Raw genomic sequence first — 18,061 nt, forward strand, 5'->3', positions numbered from 1 at the left:
TGAATAAAGGCTGCACAAACCAGTCCTGACACCTGCTATGTGAAATAAAGACTCAGTGAATCAAAACTGTTACCGTGTTTCAGTTCATCTCAATGGGGACAATAAAACAACTGAAATGTGCCTGCGACTGAGGCTGTGCAGAGGGCAAGCCGGTATCTAACAGCTTACAGAAGGCTCATGCTGACGTAACATTTCAGGGCTGCCAAAAGTTAGACTTAAAGAGACAGGGTGAAATTGTGTGTGATCATGTAGACACTGGGGCTGAAAATAGTATACTCATTTACTGCTACCAAAGCAAGAAGCGGCTGACCAGTGAAAAATGTCAGCATTAAAGAAAAAGTAAAACAAAAAACACAATTTTAATTGGGAAATTGTCTATTCAGGTAATCGGTATTGATCTCAAGTGAAGTTTTCTTTTATTTAGAATGCTGGACAAAAATTGAATTCAGTTAAGTTTAATTGTACAGTGACATATTCCCACCACAGGTCATGCTGAAGCACTTAAAAAATATAAATAAAAGGACCATATTAGTGTGTTTGCAAATCAAATAAAGGATTCTCCAATCACAAAGTATGTTTTAAAAAGTCTAGAAGAATTCTAGTAGAAAATTATAGTACATGTTTGAAGTGTACCGTTAAACCATCATGCTGAGGGCAACAGAAGACCTGATGCTGTAAGGAGAGAGTAAACGCCTGGTAGCCACAACCTTAAATAATAAACCCCTTTTCACTTATTAACTGAAAACAATACAATGTATACAGAAGTTATGTACCACTGTGGATAGCTGCATTAACTACATGTAAGGGATGTGCAATGTAATTCATTTATAAATGAATAATTCATGTAATCCTTGAGTAATTTTTTTAAAATCCAATATCCTTTACAGTCTGCAGCTGTGCATGAAAAACACATTTCAAAAGCGAGCGTTTTATTTTCAACATTCTGAACACGATGCATCCAGGATTCAGACACATGTTCTCACCAAGGGAATTTTTTTTTCTGTCTCTCTTTGTCATGTCTGCACTAGTTTATTTTTCAGCAGGAAACCACATTTAGAGCAAGGATAAGTGCAACATGACACTCACACACACACACACAAACAAAAACAGAGCCTGACATACTCACACTGGCTGACCTTGATATGTGTGTTTGTGTTGGTATGTAATACGTTTTTTGATTTTGGAACCGAATGCTGAGAAGAAGCAGATTGCAGCGACAGCATAGAATAGAATAGAATAGAATAGAATAGAATAGAATAGAATAGAATAGATCTTGATTGTTCACCCCGGTAGAAAAATACCTTTGGCTCATTAGCATAAAATGTGAAGTTAAAAGAATTTTAAAAAGACACACAGACAGAAGTCTTTGTACTTCTATACAAACTGAGGACTTTTTGTTGAGTTCCATTCATTTTAGTCATTGCATAAATTTCTAACACAGACACTTTTCCTGACCGTAACCATTACTTGTCCATAATCTTATGCAAAACTTAATTCATACCAATCCTCTAAAACTAACTTGCATAGTCATATAAATTATGTTTTTATGTTGTGTGGACATGGAAAATGGCCTCATAACTTCAAATGTTCTCACAATGTTGGTTGTTTCCCAAGAGTAAGTCTTTACAACATACCTCAACAAGTACTCACACACACACACACACACGCATGCACGCACGCGCACACACACAGCCTCTATCGCATTAGAGCTGCTGCCTGATGTCTGAGAACTAAAGCTTCCTAGAAGGTTTTATCAACACTGCAGTGACAGAGTGACTTGTTTACTTTCTGACTCCAACCAGACATGATATATTAGGACCATCAGCATGCAAACAAGTTCGAAAAGCATAAGACTCTGTAAATGAATTTTCTAGAGTCTTCACTGTTGCTGCAGAACAGGTCAGTCTACCACCGGCAGCTAAACAGCAGTATGTCATTTTTTTAATTTACTCTAAACCGAGCGGATAATTATTATTTCAAATGAGGTCTGTTTGGTTAGCATAGCTGTTTACTCTTGACTAAATGAAAAATCATTTGAAAATTACTTTTTGAGCTAAAAAAAAACAACAAAAAAACAATAGCAATCAGTAAGCAGGCAAAATACTTTTTGACAGCATTTCACAGAAACCATAATTCACAGTTGGGATCGTTTGCAGACGCCATTTTAGATCAGTTGAAGAAGTCTTTATAAATAGAAAACTTTTATTGCCATTGCACTGAAATAGCACATCAAAATTAGTAATGCAACTTGAAAGTACGAGGTAAGACGTTCACATTGAGAGCAGAATTCACAGTCGGGATGGTATTCTCAGGGTAGCATGCTTCCCTGATTTTTTTTATCCAAATGTAACATTGATCCTTATGACCAAACAGTTGCACTTTAGTTTCATCAGACAGAAGAAAAATATGCATTCTGGCTTCTTTATGCTTCTTGTGGAGGAATGTCTTCCTCTTGCAGAGTAGTACATTCTTCGTTCTCTTATTACTGTGCCATTTAGCAAATAGAAATAATTAAATTAATTCTAAGTTTGGTCTGATTATTAAAAAACAAGATTTTTTTTTCTTGTTGCTTCCAGTGAGCAAATTTATTTTTCGAAAAGGAAATGCAGCTATTGAGAAAAAAAAAAAAAAGTTTTATGTGCCTTTATATTCAGGCACACAAAAGTTATAAAAACTTTTGGTTTCAAATGTATGTGTTGAAACATGAGACATTAAGGGTCAATGTAAATTAGAAAACATGGGAAATATCCTGGTTTTCTTTTTTTTTTACTCTTAGGGTGATCTTCCTTGTTCACTTGTACAAAAATATATTTATTTCTATTGAGCCAGTGGAAGAAACCTGCATGTCTGTATTTGAAACAAGGAAAACAAAAACAAAAGAAACTGAATCCATCTCCTGCTCTGATAAACAGCAGACGCTCAGATAAGGCACAGGACACGGCGTGCATGAATGTGAACTGACGGAGCCATGGAAGTAAAAACTGAAAAAACAACATGCGTCGTGGTCAGGAGTGTACATCTCTGGATCCGCCATACATGGAGGCATAAATCAATCTTAAGGCGACATTTTCTACTGGCATTCGATATTGTTATGAGCGGTGTGTCATCAGTGAGCACTGAGTTTCCACATCACAGGTGCACAGCAGAGAGAAGCGGTTGAAACAGAGACACAGCTGATGGCCAATTTGTGTCTGTGATGTCTTAGAGAAAACCTTTAAGACATCATTCTTAGTCTTTGTCATTCTTAAGAATGAAAACGTTGCTCAGAGTCTGGTCACAAGGCTAAATTAGTTGGTTTGTTAAAAGTTTTTCTGTATTAGTCACTTCAGATCAATGATAGCAAAGGAGTAATTACATAATTCCATTAAAAAATTATTTGTATGTTTCCTCTGATGTTACGATACAGAAAAATCAGGGTTGATCTGAGTCTGTACTTAACATTGAACACTTTCTAAATAACTTATTTACTGCCACCTGGTGGTCAAAATAACAGCAGGACTGTGACTGTTTCCTACAGGAGAAATAAAAGATCTCAAGCAAGCATGTCACAGGGATTCTTTGGAGTATTTTTTCTTAGTTATTTTGTCCTGTCAATATTTTTCATCAAGTAAAATCATATTTTTATTGCCATCAGCCTTTATCCAGCTGGACCAAAATTAATCATTGGAACATAACAAGCATTTACCTTTATCTCTTGATGTTTTAGCCTTTTCATTGCTTTCCCAAATCAATCCAGATAAACCAAATATGGCTTAAAAAAATAAATAAATAAAAGAAGTACAAAAAAACTCTTTATTGTCAAAGTGAAAACTGATTTGTACTAAATAATGACAATGAAATAAAACAATGAATCATAAAATAAGTGCTTGTGTAAATACTAACATCACTGCCAATCAGCATTCAGAAGATGGACCTTTGGCTGCAGTCACAACAGCAAGTCTGTGTTGATTGTTCTCAATCAGGGTGTGCATCTGGACTGCAGACTTTCTGCTAAAATATTCAGACTCTGTCAGGTTAGATGAGGATTGTGTAGCCCAGCCACATATTCCCTATGAGACTGTGTTCTGGGCTTTGACTGGGCCAATCCCTGACATCCATATTGTTATCTTCAAACCGTTTCATGACTTCTTTTTAGTAAAGTAAAAGTCATGAAGTAACTTTTTTTCCTGACTTACATCGACACTAACTCTAGCATATTTAGTATTGATCTCCTGCATATTTTGTATTGTAATATTAGTAGTAATATGTGCAGTATTTACAGATTTTCTGTGGAACGTACCTCCCAACTCTACCAGACTTCTCTGCAGAGCATGTGAAAAATATTGAAAGAAAACGTAGCTTAGCCGAAATAAGCACAATTAAGCTTCACACACTGCCAACTGGTGTTTGCAAAGCAACACCAGGAGTGCGATTCACTTTTCTGGCCCTGACTGACTCAAGAGCGAAGATAAACAAGATCTTGAATGATACGTTTCGCCGTACTGCTAAGAAGTTTTTTCATTGTGTTTATTAATACGTTTTAAAATATATTCTTTGTTTGCATTACTAAAAAAGGCAGTTGTTTTAGAGCGGTATTGCTTTAGTCACTAACATTCACACCAGTCTTCAGAAGGTAAGTGATCGTGGCACAAAAAATAATATGAACAAATAATCAAACTGACAGAAAAAAAATGTCAGACGCAATGTCGTGCTGTTCAAATTTTGTAATTATAAAAACAGTTCACATTTTGAGTCATTCAATAAAAAAATTTAAATTCACAGCTTCCATTTATAACATACTCCACAAAACCAAATTAATATGCAGTTTAACAAAAGGGTTTTATACATTTGTTATTCTGAGCTAGGAGACAGAGAAAAGCACAGATAAAATGATTTACAGATGTAGGTGAAAATAATTGTTCGCCATCAGTTGAAATGTGTCAAGGTCACTCATAACATGAGGATCGAACACCATAACGATACAGATCAGCACAGTGGGTTGGATCTGACATCACAAACAGGAGAATGACAGCAAAGACGTTCAGTACTTTTAAAATTACACCGCTGATTAAAAATTTAAGTGCAAGATATCATGAATAAATTATTTGCATAAATATGTAGATACAAAATAAAGTACAACAGTTAATTTGCAAAGCTGCTTTGGCACGATCGGAGAGTTACAGTACTGAAATAATTAGGTCCAAATGTAAAATGCACTGTGGAATTTACGGTATGTTACCAATGTGAATAATCTTTTTCAGGTCTAACACATCATTCAGTCACCATGCAAAACAATTTCCTTTTATGAACTAAAAGATGGATACCTTGGGATTACTCAAACTGGATTTTCATGTGTCTACCTGCCTACTTTTGGGTATTATATTTGATCGACTTTGGTTTCACTTTGGTTTCACTTAACCTATTGATGAAGAGTGATCTTTTTGAGTTTTTAAATGAGTGAGGCTGTGTCATATCAAATAACTAGACAGCCAAACACTGAAGCAAAGTCACATCATTCCATTTGGGTTCAGGTACATGAATGCAAATGTTTGCAGTTTGCTACAGATAACTTTTAAAAAATCGCTAGCAACTTTAACATGCTGAATGTTCAAGCTGAATTATTGTGAAGATGTTCTATTATCAGACATTGTCTTATGTTTGGCTAAACACATTTATTTAGAAAGTCACAGGAATCTGAATTTTTACTAATTTGGGTTCAGAAAATATTTTAGTTGTATTTAATTTGTTGCCTAGAAAAATCTTCATCTTCCTACAGAACCAAAAAGATAAGGCTATAGATTAAAAAATATGTAAATTTTTCCCATAACCTTTTAGTTCCTATATCTAAATAAATGCAGTTTACTGAAAGGAATCAGCTGTAGATGACAGTTTTTAAAAAATATATGCATGTTTTCATTTTATTTTAAATAACATCGACCAGCATGTTAATATGCCTGTTAGATTTTGGGTTCATTCTCTTCAGCCCAGACATTCATCTGCCACTGTATTCAGATCCATCAAAGAAACACTATAGGGTAAAGAGTGCCATCTAGTGGGACACTGTCAAATAAACTTAATCACAGAAAGTTACCACCTTTCCTCCAGAGGTGTGGTATTAACGTCCCATATCTAACATAAATACAGAGCGCTTAAATTCATAGAATTATGCAAAGATAGTCAGGCTGCAGGCGATTCCAAATATTTGTAGCCTGAAGAATAAACCGTATACATATTTAGGTATTTCCATCCAGCCTTGGCAAGGCTATTCATACATGTTTTGAGACATGCTGTTCATTGTTAAATCACATATACTCTAACATTTATTACCTTATCGTGATAAGCTATTGTTACAAAATATCAATTTGATGTTTGGGAATTTCTGGTGAAGTTTGATTAGTATTTTGTTGAATTTCTTGTTTAAATCCATCTTTTTGCTGTTGGTATTTCTCAACACACCATTGCACAATCTTTTTAAAACATGATTGCACTAAAGAGCACTGTCAACTGGTAAATAGAGCAACGTAGGATATGTTAACACAGCAGGCAGATGTGATCGAATCCACTTGTTTTGCAAAGATGCGACTTTCATCCGACTTTTTGAAGGCAGTCTTAACTGGAAAGTTCAAATCTTTTTACCTCACAAAAAATTATACTTGTGCCACTTCCCTATGTGAACCATATCGGACATATCGGATACGAACCCGATTGTTTTCAAAGGATCTGCAGTCCAAACAGTCATGTTCACTTTTATGTCATTGATGAATGACAGCCGTCATAATTCTGCATCAGCAGAAGCCAAAATATCACTACCTTTGAATCAAACATCTCCTGTACAGCAGCTTTCAAAAGTATTCATGTGCTTCTCAAGGTGAAAATGCGTTTGTGCTATTCATCTGTGGTGATAATCGACGTGCACATCGACATACATTTGCTATCGAAAGACAGACCTCTTGAGCAGATTTCACAGATTAACTTAAGCAAAGAAACTCGAAGCCTGACATGGACGGATGGTTTCTGAAACCCCGCAGCCTATCAGGACAAAAAAAGGAAGCCATCACATTGAAAAACCACTAAATTCTCTTCCAATATTTCCAAAAGCGAAAGTGCAAAGACTGACAAAGAAAAATGCTCACAACTACACAACTCGAATTTCTTTTAAGAGAATGACTGGTACAAACGTTTGACTGAAGCCACACTGAATTAAAAGGCACATGGCAGCCTGTTGGGAGATTTCCAGAAACCTTCACACTGGAGGAAGACCCGGCTGTGCTCTCCAAGAAGTAGTTCTTGGAGAGCACAGCCGGGTCTCCAACAGCATCACGTCACAACAGCAGAGACTCTGTAGAACTGTGCTGTTAGCATTAAGCTAAGTGCTACAAGATAATGTGGTAACACTACCATTGTGATGAGGTTGGAGTTTGAATGAGACCAACATGGCACCGCTGCCACAGCTGTTTTTATGCTCCACTACCCAGGCTCCCTTGATTCAAATGTTTTATGCATGACCAATACCTTTAGAAAACACTCAGACTCCATCATGCATAACGGGGAGCAAACTGTGTTTTTAATACCTTTTCATATATTGTGGATGGTCTCTCTTAACGAGACCATCCACAATCTAGTTGAATTTTCACATCCTTGAAATTTACTGTTCTCCCTGAAGGCACCCTAAGAGCATGGAAAGCTGAGATCCTTGATTTGCCTCAACAACACATCAATTGCTTCTGATGGATCCTAACCAACAAATATCCCCTGATGTTATCATCCCAAGAATGAAGCAAGGTGATGGCAGACGTTTGCTCTGGGGTTCCTTTGGGACACAGAGTTCATAGCAGAGGGCAGAATTGTCATAATCATTTGTAAAGATTCTTGAAGCTAAATTACCTCAGACTACGAATATAAACAAGACAAGAGACACTGTAGTGTAATGGTTCAACACACGAGGAGTGACAAACAACAGTGAAAGACAAAAGTTTCCGCCACTCGTGGCAAAACCCAACACATGGGACACAGTAGCGATGACTGCAAGAAAAGTTGAACATTATTATCTTTTTTATGTCATGTCACAAGCTCATGTGCGCAGGTTCACACATATAAGCTCAAAAATTCCCATGAGCAAATTTTGCCATTAACTTGCCAGGAGAAAGGCAAGTTAATGGTGCCCTAAGCGCCATAGGAGATGAATGGAGAGGGAGTGATGTCATCTCCTTTGTGTCGAGGCCTCAACAGATTCCACACTCAAGACAGAGCTGGAGACAAGGCATGTCCAAGAATGCTCCTGAGTAGTAAGAGTCCATTAAAAGTTCAGAGTTAAACATAACAGATCATCAACAGGATCTCATGTCACCAACCAACTCAATAAGAGTGTGGCAGAATCTGCCAGGAAGACTGGAATCCGTTGTCAATATCCAGATGTGCGCAGTTTCTAGAGACATTTCCAAGATCAGACACTACGGACTAACTTTTTTTTGTTTGTTTGCTTTTTAGGAAAAACTGTCTAGCAGCCTTCAAAAAGGGACATTTTGCGTTAGCTAACTAGGAAAATGGTAAGAATATGAATTTTGCATTAAAGTGTTGAAACCATAATAGTGGCTCAATACTTCCTCTGATGTAAAGGTCGTTCAGGACTCTGCTTTACTTCTTGTGATAAGAAGAATATTTGGCTACATTTTCACTGGCCTTGAGGTTTGTTACAGCATCTTAAACATGGCTTTATCTGTTCTCAGAAGACCAATCGTATCTTCCAGTCAGTCACTGTAAAACAACAGACGAATAGGAGATTCCTTTTTTTTTTAATTCTTTCAAAACCGTAAAATGTTTCTGTGAAGAGTCTAATCGATCTTTGAAAGATGGTGTCAAGCTGGACATAGTCAAAATGATACACACACCATCGCAGCTGGACTTGAAGTTATTTAGCTGATCAGATTTGAGTTATTTTTAGAGATGAAACGTTAAGAGAAATAACGTTGTGAGGCTTTTGCTGAGTCAAACATACATGTCAGAAACACATGCAGTCAAAGCACGATTTCATTCTAGAAGAGCAGCATGTTAGAAGTGCTACACACCCTGTCTGGGTGTATGTGCATTTGTGCGTGAAGGCATCCTGGGTATTTTTTTTTTTTATCACACAAACAGAGACTCTGTATTTGGAATGGAGGGTCTAAGATGTCATAACCTGGCATGCAGGTTGATAATGACGCCATCTTCTGGCAGGTCTTTGATTGGCAGGTCGCTTGCGTGCTCCGTTCCCTGGTCCGTGCTCTCGCAGCTGGTTTGAGGAGACTCCGGAGGTGGCTGGTAGAGAACGCTGGCTATGAGGAAAAAGATGGTACCCAAAAGCTGAAACCGAATACAAGTGTTAATAACCATCTTTCAGCAAAACAATATCACACACACGACAAAAAACACACCTGCAGCATTTGAGAGATAGATCTCCTGGGTGCTATCTAAGAGCACCACTTTCTTTTTCTCCCAAATCATGACAAATTGAAGTGGACCTTCTTAATCAGAGGGAGTTACACACCAAACATTCCTTAATTTGCATTAATACATGCAGAAGAAGCCATCTTGTGGTACTGCAGAAGCTAACATCCACAGTCTTCCTTATCTCTGCTCTTGGGTTTGCATCCAATGAGTGCCAAGGAAAACGAATGGGGCTTCTGGATTGGCTGGTTTTGCGAATGCTAGCCAATGGTTTATTGAGTAGGATTACGTCTCTGAATTTCACCCACAAAAAGGCACAGGTCCACTGTAATGTCTATCATTATCTTCCTTAAAATTATTATTATTTTTTTTATTAAAAGTTTGCCTAAATAATCTATATTTCATTGTAATCAATACAAGCAAGATTCCTTTTGAAAAAAAAAAAAAAAACAAAAAAACATTCACTTGTCAAAACTGAGCTGTCCTCATCTCCTCAAAAGTGTGAACACAATTTGACACAGAGACTCTGCAGCTGCTGTCCTCTCATGTAGAAGCTCACCTGAACTATGATGGCTGATGATCAGCACAGACAAATTGTGCTGGAAATGTAAATCGATTATACAATGGGAGGAATCCCTCCAGGACCATAGTGAGGAACTATTTTTTTGTTCTGTGCCACTTGCTTTCATTTTTATCATCTTCAAAGTGAAATGGTGTCTGACTAGGAATATTACCTTGAAGATGATTCCAGCAACAAGTGTGTACTGACTCATGGCTGAGTTGTGATAGATGTAGCAGGAGCCTTGATCACCGCACTGGTCTTGCCACAATAAGCAGGAAATATCAATCACTGAGCCAAATGCAATCGGCCCTGGAATACTCCCTGTATGGAAAGCAGTGGAACAGGAGGAAGGAAGAATTACAGTTGTTTTGGTTGCAATTTTGAGACTTAAAGCATAATCAGAGAAAGACTTGGGCCTACCAAGTGTGCGCACCAATATCCACTGGATGCCAAGAGCAAACGATCTCTGACTATCTGGTACACACCTGTACAGAACAGGGTTGGACAGATATAAAGACAGACTTCAACTCAAAGTCTAGTCCATGGCTGACTGAGTAAAATTCTGCTTTTTGGAAACACAAATCCAAGGTTGTGACTTTTAGGCTTAAACACTTGTAAACTATTCCCTTAAGTTTACTTCTAACTCGCTTTCTTAAGGGCTCAGCATGGCCGAACTGCTGCTCTCATGATGGTCACATCATTTTCGGATGTTCGCTTTTGCACAGACCCTTCACGGTGCACAAAGGGGTTTACTGCAGCGGGAGGGGTTTCACAGGAGTCAAGCTCCTGTAAATGTTTTACCATGTGTTTAGAGAGGGGACTGTTACAAGTTACCCAGGGGAGGTTTGACAAGCGAGGGCAGGTGACAAAATGATGTGATTTTCAACATGTACCTGCAACAATGAAAACTGATTTCAGCAGTTCGGCTTAACCACACAGAGCCCTTTAGTTTTCTCTAATGCTGCCTGATGCATTTACTACACACACCAGGATTTACACTGCAAGCTCTTTGCTGCCATCTAGTGTCAGAATTATGGCAAATTACATTTGCTTTTTATCTCATTTTCACTCTGAAGATCCACATTTGTATTTATTGGCTGTGCTATATATCAAGTAAACCACTTCGACTGAATTTAGCATCTGCTTAACAAAGACATCCTTCTGTTGTCGTGACACATACCTGAGAGTGGCAGTGAGAGCTGGGATGCTACAGAGAAAGGTGAAACAGATGATGACGAAGAGCAAGGAGAGGAAGACTGGCATGTGGTGGCAGGTGCTGCTGCACTTCCCTGTCAGAGCGAAGCCCTCCTCACCCCACGAAACGTTCCCCACCACACAGCCACACCCAGAGTACACCTGAAACACCGACACAGGTATAGTGTTCATCACTGAGCTTTTTTTTTTAACGTTTGAATTTTGAAAATTTATTTATTTTTTTTCAATAAGGTTTTTTCTACATGTCTTTTATAAAAAATAATAAAAAACAGGTTCCTTATTGTTCCTGTGTTTCTCAAAATTAGGTTATGGGCAATTTAGTTAGAAACAAGTAACTGTGGAGTAATATTTTGCTAACTAAATATGACAACTGAGAAGTTCTATGAAAATGTGAAGTTAAATGTGTTGATCTGACTTCACATTTAACTAAATTTAAATAAATAAATTAACATTTGCATTTCCCCATATGTGGATTCTGTGGCAGAGCTTTGTGTTCTGTTTCAAAGAGCTCTCTTGCTCTTGGAAGGATCGCTACATGTCTTTAATAAATACGCAGATTCCTTATTGACCGTGTTCCTTGTTCAAAAATGGGTTATGGGTAAATTTGTCAGAAATATGTCACTGTGGAGTACAATTTCTCTGACGTTAGAAAGTCAAAGCAAAACATATAACTTAAAAAATGAACATTGCCGTTTTTCCCCAGGTATAGCTGCTGACGAGCTCTCTTGCACACATTGGAAAGTTACAACTTCTTAGTCTTCTAATTAACTCTGCCACATCTGAATGTCTAAACACAATAGACATTCAGGAACCTGCAGATCATTCTGAACTGCCTCAGTTATCGCCCGGGTCATGTTCTTCCAGTCTTACTGAAGTAAAACAAGCAGTGTGTGCTGTACCTGTCTGCCTGTGGACGGTTGTGTGTGGTTGATGGAGGTGCAGCCGGCGTGGCACGGTGAGTAATACATCACCCCGTCCGCCCCACACACTGGGTTGTACACTTCTCTGGCACAGTTACAAGCTGCATTACAACTCACTGTGAGGTTCATGTCCAGAGAAGAGCTGCAGAGAGAAGCAAAGGAAGAAAGACAAGAAGAGAAAGTCAGTGAGAAACAGGTGGAAGCAGGGGCCCAAAGAAGGAATTTGGTCTGTTTCAATTTGGCTAGAACCACTTTGTTATGTGATGTATTTTTAGCCATTGGCTAGTGGATAAGAGGAGAATAAATGAGGCGTAGCATCTTAAAATGATGCACACTGGATTCTCTGAACACACTCTGATATTAGCCTAACATCATGTATCAGTATTGAGATTTCATGTACACACTTACAGTACTTCTGATCAAATAGGAGCAGCACTACTTCAACATATTTTCCTTAAACACAAGTAAAAACCAACTTTCAATGAAATTACTCCATAGTAAATAAATGTCACAGGTCAACATGCCACTGAATTAAAAGGATTTCCTATAGGTGGGTCTGAAAAAGATATAAATAATAACCGCATGTATCTAATGCTGACTACATCCTTTAGCTTCTTTAATGAAGTACATTGTTTTACCTGATTTACTTGTTTTGTTATTTTTATATATCATTTCAGACTCACTCAAATAAGCTTAATAAAAATAAACAGTCTTTCTCTAGAAGACTCTGGAAATGTCATTTTAAACTTATAGTTACTTCTCCATTTCATTGTTCTACAGCCTTTGCTTTAAATGCAACAAACTCTGACTCCTCCTCACTTATTCCTTTTGATTGCACCACAACACAGACATCTTTGCTGCTTTACTGGCTGTGACCTTGCTTTCCTTTGAAATTAATGAAACAATAACTCCTTGGGTTACTTCTTATCAGGTTGTTCTTTCAGACATGGTGGGCTCTGTTCTCAAAGCTTAATGCATTATTCCTCTTAAACTGAAACACAATAAAGTCAGATTAAACTTTTATATAAGGCATATGGAGAGCTGCTGTTACAACAGATCAACTGATGAACATATTTATGTAGCTTTAACATGTTATTAATTGTTAGATGCAAACTTCACTGTTATTGGTTAATTGGTCTGCCAATTAGGATTTTGACTGATTTAACATTTTCTTCCAGAGGACAACAAATTCATACAGTACATTTATGTATATTTCTCAAAATTTAAGAAAAGAAGGTGACCCTAACCCTAAAAAGTACTTCATTACAACATAGCACACTATAGGTCATTAACATTTCAGGGATTTATTAATGTAATGAATGAAATGAAATACATGAAATGAAAATAATGAAATTAATTTAGAATGTATGATTATTCAGAATAATGGAGATGGTAGCTTACGAAAACCATCTTGTAATTACATAAAACAGTGATAACAGAGGACAGGTGTAAGGATGCTAAACTTCCAGCTAGAGCCAAGCTGAAGGACATATAGAACTGATTTCAGCCCAATATGGACACCTGGAACAAATCAAAATTTCAGTCTTGTTGCTTTTTACCTACCAGATGTAAAGAGAATAATCCCCACCTGTTTCTGAGTCGCGGTTTCTTGGGTTTGTCATACAGATGTTTGTAGTGGTCCAGTTGGTCCTGCCCCATCAGCCCCAACTGATAAGGGGCCGTGACCCCAGCCATGGGCACGTTGGGGCAGTGGACGAGGAAGATGAAGATGGCGAGCAGACTGACCAGAGCACACATCATGCAGAAGCGTATGATGCCTCTGCAACGCAAGTTCAGCCTCTTCACGATGTAGCCGCCTGTAAAAGTACCACCGCCCCCTGCTGGTACCACCATGTATCCTTAAGAGGCACAGAAAAAAAACATAGACAGAAATAAAAAAAAAATAAATAAAAAAAAACATAGTTCGGCTTAGAGGTAAATTCACTTTTGAATAAAAAAAAACACAGTAAGCTGTGGCATCAACTTATTTTAAAGTTATAGGAAATATTAATGGTCAGTAGTGAGTGCTGACAATTTTGACTGGTCCTTTAAAGGTTTTATCAAAGATATGAAACATTATGAGTGAGTATTACAGCATATAGTTAGCTTTTGCCCTAGTTACGGTTGGACAGGGAGAAAGTGATAGTTCAGATGAGAAGATGTAGACAAAGAAAGAGAAGAAGACAATGAACAGAGTCTCCTTAGAGTGTACAGTGAAACCAGGACCGGGAACAGAGACAAAGGACGAAGTAAAAGAAAGAAACAAAACTGAAAGAAGGCATCAAGTCCACTTTTTGGTAAGAACAGTGCACAGAAATACAATCTGAAATCTGATTCCTGTTTCTCACTGGCTGAGAGAGAAAAAAAGAGAGAGAGAGAGAGAGAGAAAAAGAGAGAGAAAGAGAGATAGTGGCACATATTTTAAAACTCTTTCCACATCTTTTTCGCATATTAACTGGCATTTATCCTATAAAAATCCAGCTTTTAAACAAGCAAATGTGTTAGAAGGAAAAAATAAAAAAAAAATGCAATAACCCGATTGCATGGTTATGCACACCTTCAAACTGATACTTTATTGAAGCACCTATTGCTTTCAGTTTTCTTTGGTAAATGCCTGTGAGCATCCAACATTTTGATTGTACCTCATAAAGGTTCCCCTGTGAGGATATCTCTTCTGTGAGATGTTATGAATTCTGGCTACATTTGCCTTGTTGCAGTTGCATTGTTGCCTTGCAGCAAGAATGTCTTGGGTCCTTCCATACAGTTTGCTCCATATGTGCAAACTGTACGGAGATTGGATGTTCTCCCTGTGCATGCGAGGTTTCTACTCTGGATTCCTCCGACAGTCAAAAAACATGATTAGCTATGTTTCCATCCAACTGCTCTGGAAATTTTGAGCACTCTTTTAAAATGCTTCAAAAGAGGAAATGCAAATCAGGCATGTTTCCATTTACTGCGGTGAAGCCAATCAACCAGGCTGTGCAAAACCTTCACTAGATGTTGATGCTACTCATGACTGTAATAAACAAGATGCAGGCATCTTGTTTAAACATCTCGGAAAAAATGGAAAGAGTCCTCTCCACCAATCTCCAAAGTTTTTGTCACCAGCTGCAAAGTACTGCTTGGATGTAATGTTGGGTAGGATGAAGCTCACAGGGAGTGCTGGATTTTGTGCAATGGCAACAGAAAAAGGTGCCAGGAAAATGTTTGTTGATTGTACATTATCGTCACAGTTTTCGATCACGGTATTGTAATTACATATTTTCCTGATATTGTGCAACTCCAGTACTGAGGAAGACTGAATGCTGGGTCAACATTAAATGGTAGTCTCAGAAGGTTCACTTGTGCAACCAGGATATTGCTGTTTTGCTTTATTGCATTAATTCCAACAACAATAATACATGGGAAAAAGCTAGCACTTTGAAATAGTTGCATTGTACATTACATTACCAAGTTGTCTCTTAAAACTTGGTAATATTTTAAGAGACATTATCACATAAATTGTCTATATGTTAAATGTTCAGCATTTTTTTTCCTCTGCATGACCCTGTAGAAAAAGATTAAATAGATGTTCAGTCCTGTCTGCAACCCTCATTGTCCGGTCACCTACCGAACAAGGTGGCAGCTTCAGATGCACTGAGACTGAACTGGGACTCCAAGAACTTTGGTCCAAAGGTGGACATGCCTGCGATCAGCGTGGCCTCAGTGGCTCCCGCTAAACACAGGAAGAGGAAAGTAGGGTTCTTCAAGAGAAGCAGCACAGATCTGAAACAAGTTAGAGAAGATCGTCAGTATGTGTATTCTCATTGTGGGTAAATAAGCCTGAGCTTTATTTTTTTTAATTAAAACAGTCCGCAGTAATCTCCCCAGGGTGTAGACAGATAATCACTGCACTGGACCTAAAGATAAATAATCACGTTACGTAATGTTTTGGGTAATCCTCGCAAATCCCAAAAGAGACTCGGTCAGAGATGACGTCATTCTACGGGCTTATAGTAAGCACTGTTGTAACCTAAAGAATCAGAAGTGTCACTCACCTGCGACGCTCTGCTCTAATGACTGCTATGTTTCAGCTAGTTGCAACATTTTGATAAGAACCTACTCATTCTTACATAAATGTTTGGAATTTATATGTAGGACTGATAAACTTTCACACAGATTTGTCATTTACTTGAGAAAATATTTGAGTGTGAAGTACATCTTTCAAACTGTAATAATTCAAACAGTTTCCACTTGCAGTAAAAGGAACCTGTCACCATCAATCTCTTATTTCAGGGGTTTATGCATCAGGACTAAACAAAAGAGATCTTGTTTTTAGAAGGTGCTGAGAGTGTTTCGAACCTTAAATGCACAAAAATGCATAACATTTCAAAACTGTTATCTATTAAACATATCGTAAATGAGGGGAAAAAAAGCCATGGGAAGAAAAACAAAGCGTAACCTGGCAACAGAGGGAGAGTAACATCAGCATGATCAAAAGAAGTTAAAACATACATGCTTACATACAACATACANATTATGTTTTTATGTTGTGTGGACATGGAAAATGGCCTCATAACTTCAAATGTTCTCACAATGTTGGTTGTTTCCCAAGAGTAAGTCTTTACAACATACCTCAACAAGTACTCACACACACACACACACACGCATGCACGCACGCGCACACACACAGCCTCTATCGCATTAGAGCTGCTGCCTGATGTCTGAGAACTAAAGCTTCCTAGAAGGTTTTATCAACACTGCAGTGACAGAGTGACTTGTTTACTTTCTGACTCCAACCAGACATGATATATTAGGACCATCAGCATGCAAACAAGTTCGAAAAGCATAAGACTCTGTAAATGAATTTTCTAGAGTCTTCACTGTTGCTGCAGAACAGGTCAGTCTACCACCGGCAGCTAAACAGCAGTATGTCATTTTTTTAATTTACTCTAAACCGAGCGGATAATTATTATTTCAAATGAGGTCTGTTTGGTTAGCATAGCTGTTTACCCTTGACTAAATGAAAAATCATTTGAAAATTACTTTTTGAGCTAAAAAAAAACAACAAAAAAACAATAGCAATCAGTAAGCAGGCAAAATACTTTTTGACAGCATTTCACAGAAACCATAATTCACAGTTGGGATCGTTTGCAGACGCCATTTCAGATCAGTTCAAGAAGTCTTTATAAATAGAAAACTTTTATTGCCATTGCACTGAAATAGCACATCAAAATTAGTAATGCAACTTGAAAGTACGAGGTAAGACGTTCACATTGAGTGCAGGATTCACAGTCGGGACGGTATTCTCAGGGTAGTAAGCTTCCCTGATTTTTTTTATCCAAATGTAACATTGATCCTTATGACCAAACAGTTGCACTTTAGTTTCATCAGACAGAAGAAAAATGTGCATTCTGGCTTCTTTATGCTTCTTGTGGAGGAATGTCTTCCTCTTGCAGAGTAGTACATTCTTCGTTCTCTTATTACTGTGCCATTTAGCAAATAGAAATAATTAAATTAATTCTAAGTTTGGTCTGATTATTAAAAAACAAGATTTTTTTTTCTTGTTGCTTCCAGTGAGCAAATTTATTTTTCGAAAAGGAAATGCAGCTATTGAGAAAAAAAAAAAAAAGTTTTATGTGCCTTTATATTCAGGCACACAAAAGTTATAAAAACTTTTGGTTTCAAATGTATGTGTTGAAACATGAGACATTAAGGGTCAATGTAAATTAGAAAACATGGGAAATATCCTGGTTTTCTTTTTTTTTTACTCTTAGGGTGATCTTCCTTGTTCACTTGTACAAAAATATATTTATTTCTATTGAGCCAGTGGAAGAAACCTGCATGTCTGTATTTGAAACAAGGAAAACAAAAACAAAAGAAACTGAATCCATCTCCTGCTCTGATAAACAGCAGACGCTCAGATAAGGCACAGGACACGGCGTGCATAAACGTGAACTGACGGAGCCATGGAAGTAAAAAC

At 37.6% G+C, this 18,061-nt stretch overlaps 1 protein-coding gene across 1 annotated transcript; it reads right to left on the minus strand.

Moving 5' to 3' along the window:
* Window positions 1–4,688: 4,688 nt before the first annotated feature.
* LOC107838369 (solute carrier organic anion transporter family member 4A1-like) lies at window positions 4,689–16,080 on the minus strand. The gene is made up of 8 exons (XM_016680522.1): window positions 16,022–16,080; window positions 15,710–15,864; window positions 13,688–13,958; window positions 12,079–12,241; window positions 11,145–11,320; window positions 10,385–10,449; window positions 10,137–10,285; window positions 4,689–9,318 (listed from the first exon to the last, which is right to left on the minus strand). The coding sequence occupies exons 1-8, from the start codon at window positions 16,078–16,080 to the stop codon at window positions 9,148–9,150; spliced, it is 1,209 nt and encodes a 402-aa protein (XP_016536008.1). The 3' UTR covers window positions 4,689–9,147.
* Between the last annotated feature and the right edge of the window lie 1,981 nt (window positions 16,081–18,061).

The sequence above is a fragment of the Poecilia formosa genome, unplaced genomic scaffold (genome assembly GCF_000485575.1).
Source record: "Poecilia formosa unplaced genomic scaffold, Poecilia_formosa-5.1.2 Scaffold245, whole genome shotgun sequence".
Classification (NCBI taxonomy): domain Eukaryota; kingdom Metazoa; phylum Chordata; class Actinopteri; order Cyprinodontiformes; family Poeciliidae; genus Poecilia; species Poecilia formosa.